Consider the following 19379-nt stretch of genomic DNA (forward strand, 5'->3'; position numbering starts at 1 on the left):
AATATACAAATGCACAAGCTAAAATCACCGCCATTCAAGCTTCTATGTTGTGGGTTAGTTTCTAGCCTTGACTGACTTGGATGATTGTTATGCTGATCTGATTGCTATAAGGGTTTTTTTAGCGAACAGTCTAGGTAATCTGTGTCAAGGCCGATTTAGATTAGAATTCATTCTAATTCTACAGTTGGCTCACAGTAGTGAACTCCATTTATAAACTTATCTGTGCAATTCAGTTATACTCTACAAAGCTATCCCAAATAACAGAATACACCGCTGAAATTGATTTTTTTCATTTTTAAAACATGCAGTGAACAGAACAAAACCCAGAAAATGCAGGTTATTTAGTTTTCCCTGTTTAAATTGTGTGTGAAGACTGTAATTGGGAAAAAATAGGAAATCAGAAAAATGTACAATTTATTCTTTAGATCCTTTTTATCAGTGTTACTGGGATTAAATGGAAATATAAGTAAAGTATTCAATATGTTACAATAATCTTATAAAAAATGTAGAACTAACTCTGAAGAAAATCTATTACTGTTGCTTGTCACTTGTAAGGTATTTTGCTGCCATACAAAAAACTGTCTTGGAATTTTGACTAAACCAATTAGTTATGCACAGATTTAGCTTTTAACACTTGCTTGTATTCCTATGTAGGCCACTGGCAGGATCTGCAGAGTGGCACTAGTTTGTACTGTGCAGTAAAGTCTTCAGAAACGTATTGATATTCCAGTGGATCAGTGTGGATATTTTATGACAGCAACCATTTTCAATTCTCAGTTCAATGTCTTGGCAGAAACAGAAAGTTTGGCTGTAATTTTTCACAGCGTTTTTCCCACTGCATAAAATGCACATGGCATTTGCTTCAGAATAATGTCAGTATCAGTGGGTTACCGTTCGCTCTGTTTATAACAACAGCCACACGTATTGTTCTGCAACTTGTATACTGAAGAAAAACTCATTGGCAACAGCTGGTTTAAGATATTGAAATTTTTTAGATTTGAAACACATTTCAAGATTAAATAATCTTTTAAAAGAAGCACATACTTCCACCACAGCATTAGTCATGATGAACTTCATATTGATTTATCCTACATTTTCTTTCAGTAAATAGGAAACTTACAGCTGTTGATACTTATTTATTAGCCAGTGTACAACCAGAATAGACAGTGGACTAGTTCAGGAAGTTAGTTTTCCAGACTATATCTATTAACAAAAAAAAGAAAACAGTATTTTCAAAAAAGAAAAGAGCGAAAGGCATGAATATCATTATTTTATCAGGTACATTAAGCACAGTTCATGTAAAAAAAATACATTTTAAAGAGAGAGGGACGAGTCAAGCAGAGGAATTTGAAGCAATTATAAAAAGATAATTATTAAAACACAATCAGTGTGCACAGCCGAACTGTCACTGATGTTTCCTATCAACGTATTTATAAAATGCTTTATAAATATGTAAATAGACATTAAAAAGTATCGCTTGTCTTCAAAAGATGAAGTGCAGTTAAACTTCAATTTATAACGAACAACAATATGCCACTTTTGCAAACTCTTTGGATACGTTACATCAATCAATAGTTTTTTTATTCCATTTCTTATTCAAAAAGAGTTACCAGCATGACTGGTGCAATACTTCCTTTCTATACAGTATGTGAAACCCCACAAACTCACATGATAGCCCATCATAATCTGACTAGCTGTATGTGCTTGGTATTTCTTTACTCTGATTTTGAGGGATTCTTTGGAAAACAATTCAAGCAAGTAATTTTAAAATGGCCTCACAGTTTAAATATTGGAATTTCTTATTTGGTTTACAAATCTCTTTGACATAAGCTTGGAGCATTAAATGTCAGACGGATATAACAGCTTTCAACACCAGCTACCAAGCACTCCCTTCGCAAAACTGACAACTTAACTTTCACAAAACCACTTCCATCAGCTTAGAATAACACAGCAGTACCCTCTCAGAAACAATGAATTTATATCACTAGGAAAGCACTTGGCAGTCTTTAAAACTGAAATGGTTTCATTCATTTTGTAAATGGCTGTACACAATAACACAAAGTGAGTCACTATCGATATTACCACATCAGCTATGCTTTCTTCACACTCATCTCTCAATGTGTGATGTTTGGTTTACAGGCTGCCAGCCAGCCAACCTATAGCCTGCAAGGCAGCAGCTAAAATAAAGAAGCTATAGCTATTGAACTGCTCTGAGTCAAGAACTGAAGAACAAAGCACATGGCTATCTGCTTTCAAAAGCAGGGGTCACACACTTCAGTCTGTGAAAGCAAGGAGATTTTCAGCTAGATGTTCCACCTGAGCTACGTACAGTAGTTGATAAATCAGACAATTTTAACAAACTTTCCAAGCTTCTATCTGGTAAGGGATACATTTATAAATGAAGCACTTATAATAATGTAGTCTCATTTTTAAATCAACTGCATACAACCTAAAGAAAATACTGAAAAATATTATATGCTGCAATTATTTGTGCAAAAGAGTAATTTTGCGCTCAAGACTCACCATTTAAGGAAATTTAATTTTGCCTTACTAGATATGTACAGTAATACTACAAAATATGTATATATTTATACTGTAGCATGGCAATTAAAATTATATTTTATATTTAATTTTTCGATCTTTTAGGCTACATTAATATATCAAAACTATGTTTTTACAGATTTGTGGAAACAACAACATTTAAATAAATGAATTCCTTGTTTTTTCTTTTGTCTGAGGGTAAGGTTGCCACTCACAAGGGGAGTTGTTTACCTGAGTAATGTGAATTTAAATTGATCAGAATTTTGCTAACAGTGTGTATTGCTACATTTGAATTTGTATTAAGGGAACTTATACTGTGTAAAACCACAATGTTTCTGTTGTGACAGATCTGAAATTAATCAGATTTAGTCATTGCTATGGAAAACCCCATCTTCAAGTGAGCTAAATAAAGTAAGCTGATAAATCGTTAACTGCTGTAACTAACGTGATTTAGGCACCAGTACAATTGCAATTTGAAAGGCTTTTTAATTAAAACACATGACGGGTAAATTTCTTGTTTCCATTTTATCTTTTAATTAGAAAAAAAAAACTCAGAATGTGTGTAAATCCATTTAGAGCAAACGAGGTAAATAAATTATAGAACATAAAAATTCCAAATGAAACTTTCTAGTTTGTAAAACATGGTCTGGTTTGTTTTCTTTTACGTCTTTTTATCATTTCAAAGGCAGAAATACGCCAGAGATATACAGCTATCACCATTGCTACACCAGGGGGTTCATCTTTTGTGTTTTTTGGCAGATGCACATCTTTTTGAAGTGATTCTGCGATCCAGCATGGGAAACATGAAATAATAATAATAATAATAATAATAATAATAATAATAATAATAATAATAATAATCGAGAAGAAGAACCTCTCTATCTCTTGGCCTTCTTAAGAAGAAAAAAAAAGTGTTACTATCTGTCTGCCTCTCCTCTCAGAGGTCGCCTGTGATCCTGACCTCGAGAAGTCTTCGCGAACAAAATCTCAATCGGTCTCAAAGAATTTAACGCCGCTTCACACCTCCCTTCCCACCGCTGAAGTCAGGCCACATGAGCGCGCCTCCCCGCACAACTTTATCCCATTTCGCATTGACATTTCCTCCTCCATTCTCTCCCCTCCCCCGGCACCAGCTGCGCCAGAACGCGCAGCGCCCCCCCATAAACAGTACTCGGGAACGCGCGCGGAGGCGGTCCGGCTGCTTCAGTTTCTGTCGGCTGCGTTCTGTCTGTGTATACGTTCTAGTAACGAAAGACAGAGATAGAAAGGGAGCGAGAGCGAGCTGCTCGGGAGACACTTAACGTCGGGGTTAACAACAGTGATTTCTAACACCGACAGCCACTCACCCCGCTGCTGACAGGTAAATGCATCAGTTTTACTTTGTGACTCCGCTCTGAAACTGCCTAAAAAGTGAGGAAATGTCCCGTGAAAGTGACAGTTTTTTTTTTTTATTGTGGGGGGGGATGTGCTTAGCTAGTGTCTTTGTGCTGAAGCAGCTCTCGCTGTGGTCAGTGAAGAAACCTTATGATTTCACACATTTTCAAGCAGCTCCTATAGTGTTCACTTGCAGACGGTGCTGTTTAATTTTAGAGTTCCTGCAGCCAGAAAGACGAGCTCTATCTTTAAAGGATTTGAAGCAAACAGACTCCAGTGCGTTTTACTCTCGGATGTAACTGTAAGGCCTTTTTAAAAGGCATCGTTTTGAGTAGTGCGCACAATTCGGAGCTTGCATTTTGTGCAGTTTAACGTTCATCTGCGGCATTTTGACAGGTCTGTATGGGAAGCGGGCATTTATTTACACAACAAAGGTACACAATGCTTTGAGTTTTCTTGATTCTTTTCATGTAAACACATCTAGACGCCGAAAGGGTTAGACACTCTAAAAACTCTAGGTATTTGTTTAACTTTATGCGTATATCCTTAAAAATAAACTGCACTTGGAAATATTGCTCTTGACAGACATAAGTTCATTATTCAACAAGATTTGAGATAGCAGTTTTCACGCTTGTTTACATCGATTCAAAGAGCTTTGTAAGATCAGCAATTCAGATTACTTGATATAATAAGATTGATTCTAACGTTTTTTGGTGAATTACCAATGAATTCTAGGGACAAGCAGCCTAATGTATTGTAGCTGTAAGGCATCAGATACGTGGAAGAAATGAACAGTAGAAATAAAAATAAAGCAGATCGTTTAAAAAAAACAAATGATACTGAATCTGACAGAACAAGCACGTGCTTATGAGCTATCAGATATTTTTAAAGATTAACAGTCCGCACACCTTGTAATGCCTTGCCGGAACTCGTTAAAAACCGAGTAAATCTCGGTTTACTCATCTTAACTATTTCAAATGAAATGGGCTTTTATAATCGATTAATTGCTGCTTTTTGGAGCAGTTGTGCACATGCACACCTCAAACAGACCAGTAAAACAGTAAACGTTTTTGTGTTCTTTATAAATAAACATCGAAATTGCTGGTCAAGAGGACTGCTGTTCACAGTTGAGATAAATAAATGTTACATTTAACAGCTATGAAAGTGCCACTTCTAACTAGTGGTATTCAGTTCGACTAAAACGTGCTGTGGGTTTGTAGACCTTAGGAAGCATGACCGAAAAACATCTCTTATCCGAGTACAGGGGTCGTGCTGTTGTTTTTAGTGTCTTGTGTGAATGCTAAGAAATCTATCAAAACCTCAAATCCCCAGGTATATCTGTTTTTAAGGAATATGCATATCACTAACTATGCACTAACAGAGTAGATGTACAGCTACATTAACTCTGTAGCATAACAATCTCAAGTTTGTGCGTTTGTCGTTGTTAAGCTTGCTTTGCTCCCAGTAGCTCTAAAGGCACTTACCTGCCAGACTAAACTAAGGCTAATAATTTTGTTAATTTAGAGATTACCGTAATGGATGGGAGCAATAATGTTAAATCAACATCTGTTCATCGTCATTAATTTATATGCTGCAAATGACTTTGACATTGAAAAGTGTACTGATTTGAGAGTGGATGTTTTTTTAATTAGATCAAATTCAAGTTAGGATTTTTTTTTAAGTGATAGATTTGTTTAAACGTACACAGAACTATTTTGACATTTTACAAAAGGAAATGTCAATCTTTCTGAGAGGTGATTATTGTTGAAATATGAACTAAAGTTATAACAAAAGCAAGCATTTTTGCCCATATTTTTAGTGTTCCGAAGCTTACTTATTTTGTTAAATTCAGTAAAGTGATTATTTTGCTATCAGGTGTCTGCAGTACATACAAATATACAGTATGTTAACTATAGAGAGAATGATAAGCATCTCAGTGTGACAGACTCTGGGAGCAGCAGCTTACACGATGCTATCAACATGTAAAAATATCCATGCATGCTGCTATCAAGGATATCCTGGGTGCAGGAAAGTTTAGCTCAAACCTGACATTATAAGAAGGTTTCCAATAGCTGCATGGAGCAGGTACAGTGTGAGATGGGCAGAAAGCACATTTAGTCAAGAGCAGTGGTAATCAAAGTCTGGGTTATGCTTTGTGATTGGAAGGACCAAGATGTCCAGTGAGGTACAAAGACCCGATGACAGTCCCAGTACAAGCGGGGGAAGCTCGGATATAGACCAGCGGGAAAGTGTTCATCAGGAGCAGGAAAGAGAACAAACACAGCCCAAGAAGAAGGAGACAAAAATCTCCAGCAAAACTGCGGCGAAGCTTTCGACAAGTGCAAAAAGGTAACGTTTCCCAGTTCAGTGTGGCCTGCTCCTGACACAGAAGAGATTATGGAACAAGTAAAGGTTTATTCCGTGCTGAGAAGAAAAGAGATGAGGTGTCCACACCCGAAGAAGGCTCCATAGCCACAGACTTTGTGTCTTTTTTTCCAGCATGGAATAAACCTTTACTTGTTCCTCTGCAGCCTACGCATGCTGATGCAGATACCCACTAGGAAGAGATTAAGTGCAAAGAAATATCAGTAGCACTGTAAACAGAAACATGAAAGTGATCTGAATTTACAATTACAATTCCCACTGTATCTGTGGCCTTTTTATATGAAGTACTCTTATGTTCCTTGTTAGACGCATCATAGCTCGATAGTTTCAAATCTTAAAATTAGTGCAGTGGTTCTAGCCTCACATTACAGTTAAGCTATTAACTTGACTTTTTAGTATGTGATTCCAGTCAGGGTTTTTCTCCTTCCCAACATTTAAGCGTACGGGAATTAAGTAACACAGATAGTGTGTTTCTAATTGGGTAGTTAAGATGTCTTTAATTCGTACTGATTTTCGGTTACGGTACCTGAAATAGACAATTGGTTATATTTGTGGATTTAGCTATGAATTCAGTTATTCACATATTTTGTTAAGCATATTTTTTGTTATCAAGTGTCTGCAGAATATATATATGTATTAAATCTAAAGAGAATTATAGGCAACTCAGTCTGTCCAGTGGTTCAGTATATTGGGTATATCTGGTAACAATTACCACCGTAATCATTAACATGCTTTTCAGCTGGCAGCTATGTCTTGTCAACTGTGCTGAAGAATACGTTCGGGGATAGGTTTAACTTTATATTTTTAGATTGACATTTGTATGGCATATGCAGTATGTTTAAAGCATTGGTACAGATTTGCAGAGACAATACGATAAGACTAAGAATTATAATTTAAAATGTAAGGAAAAAAATTGAATGGCATTTTCAAATGATTGCCATAACTACTGAGACAACAGGAGTGTCTCAGCCATTCAGAAGTAATGTGAGTAAAAGCTCAGCAACCAATGGTTCAGGATAAAAATACTAGAATTTGTATATGTATATTTACATTTTTATTTTCAGTATTTTGACATTGTAACTTTCCTATATTTCAAACAAGCATTCACAGTTATGTAATCATATTCCAAAATCTGTTGTATTACTCACATATACATATCTATTTTGAGCATGTTGTAGTTTTTCCACATGCTCTAGATGAGTATTTTGTTAAGGGTGTCAGTTGAATTCCTGTAGGCCAGCTGAGTCAGGGATGACTGGTCCTTTTATTACATTGTACCACACTGTGCGCATTAATTTTAGAGGTTGTCTTAATTCTCCTCCTTATTTTAACGCATTGGTAACAAACAGGTGTCAAAAGTGGTCTGTAGATAGTCAGAGCACTCAATATTGGAGTTAGGTCTCTGACATCATTGGTGTGCAAAAATAAGTAATTTTACTCCGTACATTAGTTTTGAACATGTAGATTGTTTTAACTTTATTTGTCCATCTTACCATATGACCCGTTTTAAAACAGCATCATTTTAATTTGTTTCATGTAACAGTTGTACCCTGCTCTATCTTTAAATGGTTCTTTGCTTATCTGGCCTCAAGTAAATACATGGTTTCAATACATATTCTAATTCTCTCCTCAAAAAATAAATAGGGTTAGTACTAATCATTTTCTCAAGTAAATAAGAAGATCAATATTCTTAAGAAGTGAGATATTATATCAGAATATCTTAAGATATCAGAATATCAGTATTCTCAAGAAGTGATTTCTGTAGTCTCTCAGCACAAATCAAATTGCTCTAGGCTAGAGCCTTGCAAGACAACAATGTAAACTAAATGTACTTCTCAGTTCGTGGACTTAGAAATGTTTATGAATATCAAATAAAAATATAATCCATTAACTTAGTAGGGTAGCACGTATTTAAAAGGCTTTAAAACAAGAACTTGATTGAATATATGCCCCCGACCTCTCATTGAAGCTGAACAGCCCATGCACTCCTCTTACACTTGCATGCTTGGTGACAAACTCCTGCGCTTGTGCTGGAGGCGTTACTTTGGACTGACTTGAAAACAAATTCACAGCAGGTCGACAAGGGAGACAAGACTAGATGGGACTCCCCTTAATTTGTAAAGACAACTGCGTTGTTTTTATATCTGATGCAGAGTTGCACATCTCACATTTGGAACCGCAGTTGTTGGTTTTTTTTCTTCCACTCGCATCGAATTTTCCAAAACGTACAGGGGCCACAGTTAAAATGACACGGCACCTGTACCACTTCCCCTCGCCATACTGAGCCGTCATGAAACGTTTAGAGTACACAGTGGGCCTGCAAAGAAATGGTCATGAAGTGTACACATAAAGTGTATATTGTCATTTTTTACTGAAACCCTCAAACCCCTGTTCTTTAGTAATACCATTGTACTTTATTCTCACAAACGCAAATATGAATGGGTATTATTCTGCTGCGCGCAGCTCTACAGACCTTTGGGTGACGAAGCAAGATAATACACTTGCCTTCAGATCGTTGTTCAAGTTTTGTTTCCTGAGAATCAGAACTGCCTCACCCTCCAGCCTTTAATTATGTAATGTAAAAGATAGTGGTTCTGAAGTTTGACCTTTGTTAATTCGGGGGAAGAAGCCTATTGTGTTTGACCTGTGATAAACTGACTAGTTTGTGTTGTCAGATAAAGCATGAGGACGCTCACGTAATGTTTATTTTCGAAAAATGACAAACTACAAGCTTAGCAAGGCAGGATATATGTTGTACGATCTAGTTAAATTCTAAATTAAGTGTAATGTATTTTTTAAAGAAACAAGTAAAGGTTTATCTTTAATCTTGAAGGTTGATTTTCACTGTTGAACAAATACCATTTTTGTCTTGTCTTTAGGATTCAGAAAGAACTAGCTGAAATTACATTAGATCCACCTCCTAATTGCAGGTGAGTGCAAACGGTTATCTTTTCATTTACCAGCTGCTTTTTGTTCAATTTTAAGCATGTTGACATCGGAGCATAAATTCAGGAATTCTCTTTGGATTTACTGTGGCTTGAACCTCTTGGCTGTGTGAAATTGACTTAATTTAATGTATTATTCCACAGGCAAGAGCTGTAGGTCATAATATGAATCAAAGAGAAGTGGCTTTTCACAGGCTTCTATTGCCATTTTATTCCTTGAAAAGTAGATTGCTTCAGTGATTTCCTGAACTTATCTAAGGCAAAAGCTGGCCTAGATCACGAGCACTTATATGTAATTAAGAAACGAATTGTTATGAATATGGGAACATCTAGACTTTGACTTGGAAAAAAGAAAATTGCTATGGATAAAAGCTACAAAGTGCTGAACTGTGAACTGTGCATTTGTAGGGCAGTGTGCTGTGGCAGATTGTGATCTCTGTATTTCTTCTGAAAGAATGGCACTTTGTGTGGCACTCTGAATGCTGTGTTCTTGAAATCTGTATATCTTTCTTTGCCTATCAATGTTTTATAAGCAAACTGAGTAGGTATTATTTTTACTGAGAAAAATCACAAAATAATCACTTTCTGCCTCAATCTGTCACGTTTCCAGTTGTGTTTGTAAAATAATACAAATGCTTGTTTGTGTTTAGTTGTGTGGTTTTGAAAAATATCTGTTGGCCTGCATGGAGCCAGTATGTACCGTAATGGAGACATGTTTTGATCTTGCCGATTTCAGATTGTGCAGAATATAGGAATCTACACCAGTTCATTGCAATTGTGTTGCTTCTTTTTAATTTAGTATTAGAAGTGCTGGGTTGCACATTTGAATGCAGGGTGACTTGACTGTCTGTGACATTAGAGGTGGATTCCACCTCAGAGGGCAGAAAGTGTGTTAATGCTAATATTTAAATTTAATAACTTTCAGAAGCTTTTTTTCTCACAAATGTTTCACTTATTTTATTACACTGCTGTAATAGAATGTCATGAGGTGGTTGGTTAATTTAGTTAAATCTGAAGCCTGTGGGTTGTATAAGTGTATTTATCATGTAATGACAGCAACACAGCCACATACTGTACTAAATATAAACTGAGAAGACATCAAGAACTTGATTGTAACAGATGACAAATAATTTATCAAGTGAGTGAAAGAATTTGCATGCTACAACCTTTCTGTTTTCATGACTAATGGAGCTACTTTGACTTCGGTGGCAACTGAGCAGCCTGCAACCTCAGTGAAGCTGTTTTCGAACTGGAGAAGCTAAACAACTACTTTGCAGCAAACAGTAGAGACCCCCTTGCCTCTTTTTTTAGATTTTGTGTTAATTTTTGCCTGTACTGTCTGATGGATGACCAGCACTTGGACCATGCAAAGTGTCTTTGCTCAAGTACTGCTTTGCTTTTTCATTGTGACTCATCGTCAGCTAGCCTGCAGTGACTTGTTCTATGGTAGAGATACTATCGCTTTTCCAACTTTAAAGTCATAGTGTCTCAACCTCAAACATTTTAATTCTCACAGAGGAAGAAGACTGGAGATTTGCTCTTCACCAAGGCTTTACGTTGGTGGTTTGGAAAGTGCATACTGTACATCCAGTCACTTGAAAAACGGTTTGAATTTAAATATGGCAAGACTGGAGATCAGTGGAAAGAATATAAAAATAAAAAAATAAACTACCCTTTTGGCACAAAGTTCTTGTACCATTGAAAATGGTAAAACACAATTAGCTGTAAAAAAGAAAAAAAAAAGCATATGCTATGTCTACAAAGCTTACTTGAAGTTTACTGTAAGTGGATTCATTTAGCCATTTTTCAGTGCTGCAAGTCAATGCCTTGTGTGATATCCGAGACAAAGACTTGATATTTATCAGTGTAACCATGAAGGACAACATTCACTTTTCATAGCATGTTAATGAAACATTTGAGTGTCTCAGGGGTCTGTAAACAACCTATGCATGTTATGATAAAAAGGTAAGTTCAAAGGGAGCTCTGATATGGAAATGGTTATCCATGCTTTGCATTAAAATATGTGATTGTGTTGCTTTACTTAAGTATTGTTGCATCCAGTTGTTTCTTTGGTTTGTGTTGGAAATTAAAAATAATGTGAAGAGCTTATAGAATTTAAAATGTTTTTAATTCCTTTTCTGTTTATATTCTGTTCTTATAATTAATTGTTATAGCATTTTTTCCTGCCAATTTAAGGGAAAAAGTAAATGATTTGTGTGTTGGCTAAGGAAAAACAGTAGGATCATTAAAGGATTCTGCTGGGTAAATCTTGAGATTTGTTGTTATTTTTGGTGCCTGTTGTCATGTAGGAATGGAATAGGAGATGGAGAAATGCTATTACTTAAGGGTCTATGTGGCAAAGTAGTTTAATTTGTTTTTTAGGGTTTTGAATCTGAATCTTACTTAAGTAGTTAAATTAGTTGGCTGGTCTCACATGAGACCTTATTGCATTGTGAATCTGCTTTGTCTTTGAATAAAGCCTCAGAAGAAAAAGGCAAGAACTGATAGGTATGTAGAACTAATTTCCCCAATATTCACTGACCCTGCAGAGCAGATGTGAAAAATGTCAATGGACTAGTTGGGGAAGACCATACCAATTCTCTGCTGGAAAGTTGAAACAGTTCAGTTCAGGACCTTTCAAGATAACTAAAAATGTATGAAAGAGAACCTAAATAATACACTGTTGCATATTAGAGAATAATAGTTTCTGTAAATTATAAATTTGGGATACATTTTGAATATTGTAACCACGATCCTGCGCTCTTTGTGTGCTTTAGTGACATTGACGTCAGATGTAGAGTGCTTTCACCTTACCTTCTATTAAGGGCAATAGAAGCATATCAGTCAGATGTCATACAGTATGTAACTAAACTAGACTGAATTTAGAATCTCGGTGTTTTAAGTAATTCTGTTCACTTATGTTGCAGAACATTGAATGATGTGATGCTGAATATATCATGTTGGAGTGAAATTCTGTGAGATGGATTTGCATGCTCTTGGCTCTTGGGCTTCAGAAGATGACATCAGCTCTACAAATTAGCTTTTTTTCAAAAACAGTTTGTCAGAGAGCCATCTCTGAAATACCAGTTTATTATTAGAAGCGCTATTTATGATTCCATAATTTACTTGTAATGACTACTGAGCATATTAGGGAAAGCTGCAGATAAATAATAAATGATGATTTCATAGTTGCCTGTCATGATGCTTATAAGAAACATTACCAGTAGTTGCATGGAGGATGTAAATAATTGTTTTAGAAGATGAATTATACGTCAGGTGTTTTTTTATGCTTTTGCCAAGTCTGGGAAGCTAGGGGGGAATGGCATTAATCCTGCTGCTGTTCTTTTGTGGCTGTTTTATGCATGTAAAAATCCTACAGTAGTGTGTAAGAAAACACCTAGTATAATATTGTTTCAATCTGTTTATGTAACTAAGTTTATAAAATTATTTTACAGTGCCTTGCAGCTGGGTACATACATATCCAAATAAACGTATTTGATATGTGAGAATAGAAAAGGCACTCATTATACACCTCATTAGCTTGTTTTGTTACAGTGTGAAACCCTTGTTCCTTGGGGCTTGAGAATACCAAAGCAAAGTTCTTAATAATGTGGGGAAAAAGGTTTAAATAGTATTGACGTTTTTTATGTCCTGCTAACTGGAAAGCAGTGTTAAGAAAGGTTGTGATTTCACATGGGGTAATATGCTTAGCTGAGTGGTGTACTTTATTTTCAATAAAGATGTTTTAATATGCCTTTTACATTCATTGGCATATTATGTGATGCAGACATATCTCTGGGTAGAAATTGTTTGACAATCAGACGTTAAATAATTAATGAAAGGTGACCATGTGCTGTGGAATCGTTTGTAAACAGCTTAAGCAGATAAATTCTATTACTTCATTCTTCAGCTGGCATTTGCAGTGATTGTTTTGAATTACCATATCCTCTCAATACCCCTGGAGCTATAATGATAAGAATTCCCGTGGCGCTGGGGAAAACAATGAGGAATCTCAGAGAAAGTTGGTCACGACCACCTATCTTTGTATTGCAAAGCTGCACAGCAGTTGATCTCTCATTGGCGGCAAACATAAAAATGTTCACTGCGAATACCTTCTACACCTCAGTGTTGTGTTAATCGGTTTTGTTATTATATAAGTGGAAAGACGTTTTCAAGAAGTGAAAAGGCAACAACAACAACAACAACAATAACAACAACAACAACAACAACAACAACAACAGCAACAACAACAACAACAAACAGCTAGTTGTGGGGGAGCACTAAAGTATAGAACCACAGTCCTTTATTCCTTTCATTTTAATACATCATTTTATTCAAGCTAAAAAGTCCATTTTCATTAACCTAAACTCTGTGTTAGGGCCTTCATTGTTCGTTAATGATAATGTTTTTTACATTTCATTGTTTGTAAAGAGTGTGGTATTTGTCTTTTTGTTTTGGTAATCCTTGTCTTGTTTCATGTTCCCACCAGCTAAATATTTTACGTCTTTGATGACAAATTGGTATTATTAGAAATGCAAATGAAATAGCTTGTGTGTAATACAGTATTTTGCATATTTAAAATGACACAAGACGTCAAAAATAAGTCAGGAAGCAGTGACATCTATGTACATTGGAGAAGAAAATAATGTTTATCGATTTTTTTGGTCTGACTTGGTGATGGACTGTCATATCTTGTGATTCCCAGAGGGGTTTCTGGTTCCCACCAGGAATAAACTACTCTTTTGATAATGGCTGAATGATGATCTTTTGCCCAAGCAAGGAAAAAAGTTTTCCAACCTTCCATTCCCTCTTTGAAGAAATTGATAGTTGCCTCTAATTGATTTTTAAGCATAAGGACAAACTATTTACCTAAACATGACAAAGTCAGGAAGTGGAATTATTTCTGTGGAGAAGTTAATCTATATTGCAGGGTACTTCTACAGTACATACATGCCTAACTCCTTTTATTGTATTTTTTCATAGTACCTTTTAAATAACATTCTCTGGACTTTCTTTTTCTGCTACACTGTGGGTCTTTGAAATTGAATTTTTGTTTAGTGCTCTAAAAGAAGATATCTTTTTTTTTAATAAAATGAAAGACTTTGCTTCAGTTAAGCATTACGTTAGGGACATAATTGCTTCTGTAAATGTAAGATAAGCATTATCTTTTTGAAATGATAGTGAGCAAATAATAAAGGCTTCAATAATGAGAACTGGCATGCATCCAGTTTTAAATGGGTTTTGTGGTTAGCCAGTATTAACAGTGCTTTAGCCATAAAAACTGGCACTTGAAGTGAAAAGGCACAATGTTTCAGGTTTGCCATGAGGAGATTGTAAAGTGTCACTGTAGTAATCTGTAAGCTCAATTTAATCAGTAGTGAAACTTGATTTTACTTTGCAGTAAAGCATTATGAAGAAATCGCTTTGTCTTTGGACACCGTGGACACACGGAGATTTGTGCTGCCCACATGCAGCTTATGGGTCCTGAGCTTCTGAATTCCAGGCTGTTTGATAACCTTGTGTGTGGAGTTTGCATGCTCTCCCTGGAGTCACCTGGCTTTTCTCTGGTACAGTCCAAACAGGTCCAGTTTCCTAACACCGTCCAAACACAGGCTGGCTAGGTTCATTGGTGTGTTTAAATTGTCACTGTGTTGTGCGTGCCCTGTGTTGAGCTGGTCACCCATCCAGCATGTGGTTGTGCCTTCCAGGTTTCTAAGAATAATCAACTTCCTGATAACAGATGGATGCTTTGTCATCAAAAACTGATACTTAACAATGTTGTATAACATTTCCATGCAGACAGGTCCCTCTCTGCATTTCAGAATTTCTAAATGAGAACAAAGCGTCTGTCTCTGTTGTTTCATAATTTCAAAAAGTGATGTGCTGATTTTTTTGTAACTGTACTGAGGGATATATTAGACATACTGATATCCAGCCGTGATAAGCTTAAGCTGGATTTTGTTAGATCGTTTTACAGCTAGAATTCACTCTGGCCTGTATTCTACACTGTTTTCTGTCAGTATTCCAAATATAATCATATACAACTCTATAATGAAATTCAGCATTGTAACATACGGCTCAGCCTTGTAGGACTGTTTGTTATGGATACATGGGTTTATAATGAATATGACTGTCCCTACTTGTACACAATAAACAATTTTAATTCAAAGCTGTATAAGAGATGGCAAGATATTTTGCACAGTTCTATTATATTTTGTTGTAGGGCTGTGAAAATAATAATAATAATTGCTTATATAGCGCTTTTCTGGACACTCCACTCAAAGCACTTTTCAGGTAATGGGGACTCTGCTCCACCACCACCAATGTGCAGCATCCACCTGGATGATGCGACGGCAGCCATAGTGCGCCAGGACGCTCACCACACATCAGCTATCAGTGGGGAGGAGAGCAGAGTAATGAAGCCAATTCATAGATGGGGATTATTAGGAGGCCATGATTGGTAAGGGCCAATGGGAAATTTGGCTAGGACGCCGGGGTTACACCCCTACTGTTTTCGAGAAACACCCTGGGATTTTTAATGACCACAGAGTCAGGACCTCGGTTTCATGTCTCATCTGAAGGATGGTGCCTGTTTATAGTATAGTGTCCCCGTCACTATACTGGGGCATTAGGACCCACATGGACCGCAGAGTGAGCGCCCCTGTGATAATAGTAATGGAATACATACCTATCTGACTAAAAACTTAATACAAAATGCACAACCATTGGTAAAGTTTGTTGCAGCCTATATGATGGAGCTGCCTTTTAGGGTCTTCTTATCAAACCTTTCAAGTGAAATTCTTCATGGCCTCCTGGCAGTTACCGTATCTAAAACCTGGAGTCCCTATAGTACATACTTTACTTTAAGAGTATCAGCCTCTGTCTTTGACTTTTATGTACAGCAGGTCAGATGCAGTTTCAATTTATTATTCAGATAGCTTCTGTTTCTAGACACCGCAGAACTGCCTCAGTTCGTTTTTAACCAAATGAATCATATAATATGACTGTAAGAAATGAATCATACTGCCTTGCAATAGTAAATTGCAATGATGTGATATTTTATGTACTGTATAGCTTGCTTTTCGTAGCAAAGTGATTTATTCAGTATAAGTCGTTCCAGCCCTGGAGCATACACAATTTATGTAATTTTTATGGTTCTTCACTGGGGGGAGTATGACAAATATTCAAATATCAGGTCTTAACACCACATGTTCTAAAATAGTCAATTATGTACATAAAACAACAAAACACCCCTGTCAGGCAAAGCTGCGAAAACTGAACATAGCTGGTTTAATTTTCCAGACAGAGTTTATGTAGCAGGGGTATGAGCAGTTAGATAAATAACTAAAATTAACTAAATGTTTGGTACTTAAAATTAATAGTCTGTAGATTTACACAAAAAAGATGCCTAAAGGGAAAACTAAATGTTCCTCTATGAAGTACTGCATTGAAGACAAAAATGATGCACTTTCTCTAGAAGACTCACCGAAATAAAAGTATACCCATATGTATGGAATAAGTGCAGATCACTTTTTATATTTATTCAGTCTAAGGGTTAAGTTCTTAATAAACCTTCTTTAATTGATAATAAATCTACAGTAAACATGTCCAACCCCTTATATATTGACACTAGTCAGTCACTGAATAATAATTCATTATAATTCCTTATGTTAACAACATTTGTCATTAACAGCTTTGATCAGTATAGGGTCTACTGTGTCTGTACATCCGTAATCCATAACTTTGCACTTTTGCTCATAGAGAAATGGGTAACTTCAGCTGCAGCATACAGAACTTTGTGTACAGTAGTCCCTTCTTAACTTATTAATAATAATAATAATAATAATAATAATAATAATCATTTACACTTATATATAGCGCTTTTCTGGACACTCCACTCAAAGCACTTTACAGGTAATGGGGACTTCCCTCCACCACCACCATCAATGTGCAGCCCCACCTGGGTGATGTGACAGCAGCCATAGTGCACCAGAACACTCACCACACACCAGCTATTAGTGGGGAAGAGAGTAATAAAGCCAATTCATAGATGGGAATTTTTAGGAGGCCATTATTTAAATTTGGCCAGGACACAGGTTACACCCCTACTCTTTTCAAGAAACGCCCTGGGATTTTTAATGACTACAGAGAGTCAGGACCTCGGTTTTACGTCTCATCCGAAGGATGGCGCCTTTTTACACTATAGTGTCCCCGTCACTATACTGGGGCATTAGGACTCACATACAGTAGACCACAGGGTGAGCGCCCCCTGTTGGCCCCACTAACACCTCTTCCAGCAGCAACCTTAGTTTTTCCCAGGTCTCCCATCCAGGTACTGACCAGGCTCACACCTGCTTAACTTCAGTGGGTTGCCAGTTGTGAGTTGCTGCTGGCAGTAATTAAGACTTTGCTACCTTATTTCCATCTCAACAATTCTTAACTGACAGTGAATGATGGGCAGACACAGGTAAGAATGATTGTGTATAAAGTTGCGAGTGCCTTTCTCTTCTGCTGAGGTCCAGTAGATTGCATTTTAGCAAACAGCTGATTAAGGACAGTTCTGACAGTCAGAAATGTGCACTGAGCTGATACAAGTTACAAATTCCAGTCAAAGTTTTAAGAGCTGAAAGCAAAATTTAAAACATGCCTCAAACAGAAGACTGAAGTCAGTTACCATGTTATTAAAAACTTGGCTGAAACAAAAACCAGAAGAGGCCAGGCTCCCCTGAGACCAGGTTTGGAAACCACTGAACTAGGCACTCCTGCCAAGACCTTCACACTTGGACCTCCTCATCAAGTGGTCTGTTGTACAAAACAATTAGCATATCATTCTGCATGTTGACGGCACACTCGCTGGGGAATGCACACAAATCATTTCTAAAGAGGCTTGGCGCCATTGCTGGAGAGTCCACCTGAGGTGTTGCTCCATCGTATCAGTGGCACAAAGGCATTGTTCTTTTGATAGGCAGAGCATATTAATTACTTTCTGTTTTTATTCCTTGATTTTCACCAGGCTACATACTCAGCTGGGTAAATTGCCTAATCACCTGTGCCCGATTGACTTTCTTATTAATGAGGTAAATCTGTGATTATGCTAATTATTCAAGTGTATCAAAGTCAGTCATGAATGATGAATGATCATTTAATCAAAACTGAACCAAAAACACTTAGCCAATCAATATCCATTTTTTTTCTGAAAAACAGACATGCATAGAGTAATGCATTTCTTTTAATGCTCAGTATATTACTGTTAATGTTACTGTTAATGTTGCCTGTTTTTTACATTAAGAGAGCTTAAGGAATGGAAGCACTACATAAATGCATGAATTATTACTGTAAGGATGTAAATGTTTATTTAGATCTGTTGGATAAAAGTTCATCTGTTAAGCTCTCACCCTAAATTTAAATAAACTGACCATTCATGCTTACGTTACCTGACCTCATACATGGCCAAATACAGTTATTTGAAGCAGTGCAAAAGGAACACATTTTTTGGATATTAACGTTACAAAAAAAAGATTCTAGATATGTAATTCATTTTTGTCCTTTTTAAGATCCATGCATTTTTTAGTAAAATAGAGCTCAGGATGAGGTGCAAAGTACAATTTGGAATTTCCATTACAAATTCACTTGAAATTTAGTTTTTTGTTCATAGTTTTGAGCTGTGAATACTTTTTTGTATCACTTTAGGAAACAGTGTGTCAGAATGTATTCAAGCTTTTATGTTTTTCACATTATGTTTAGTGAATTAAAAAAAAAGAATATGTATTAAAAGTGGGCAGCACAGTGATTAGCATTGCTGCTTGGCAGTGGTGGGGTCCAGGAGTGCTATGTATGTGGTGTTTGTATGTTCTCCCCATGTTTGCGTGGGTTTGCTCTGGGTAGATTAATTGGCGCAGGTGCGAGAGTATGATGTGTCTTTGTCTGTGTGCCCTGTGATGGTCTCTATCCTGCTTTGCACTCCATGCTTGCTGGGATAAGCATCAGATCCCCCGCAACCATGTCCTGGATAAAGAGGTAGCCAAAGTATGTATTGAATTAAAAGTGCTACGTGTAGGTAAAATTCTGTTAACCAAAGAAAGAAAATTATTTTTTCTTCTAAGTTAAAGCACCTATTGTTCTCCATAATTTATG

At 36.5% G+C, this 19379-nt stretch overlaps 1 protein-coding gene across 2 annotated transcripts in view; it reads left to right on the plus strand.

Annotated features, from left to right (window-relative positions):
- The first annotated feature begins 3721 nt into the window (after window positions 1-3721).
- Window positions 3722-19379, plus strand: part of LOC148651413 (ubiquitin-conjugating enzyme E2 E2) — a 142766-nt gene continuing 127108 nt past the window's right edge. Inside the window, exons 1-3 of one of the 2 annotated variants that reach the window (XM_088601656.1) lie at window positions 3722-3901; window positions 6082-6264; window positions 9180-9230. In XM_088601656.1, the coding sequence (XP_088457782.1) occupies window positions 6089-6264; window positions 9180-9230 (227 nt within the window). In that variant the 5' untranslated portion in view covers window positions 3722-3901; window positions 6082-6088. The remainder of the gene's footprint in view (window positions 3902-6081; window positions 6265-9179; window positions 9231-19379) is intronic. The other variant, XM_088601655.1, reaches the window with a different exon arrangement.

This window comes from Lepisosteus platostomus, chromosome 12, assembly GCF_059453375.1.
Source record: "Lepisosteus platostomus isolate fLepPlt1 chromosome 12, fLepPlt1.hap1, whole genome shotgun sequence".
Taxonomy (NCBI): Eukaryota; Metazoa; Chordata; class Actinopteri; order Semionotiformes; family Lepisosteidae; genus Lepisosteus; species Lepisosteus platostomus.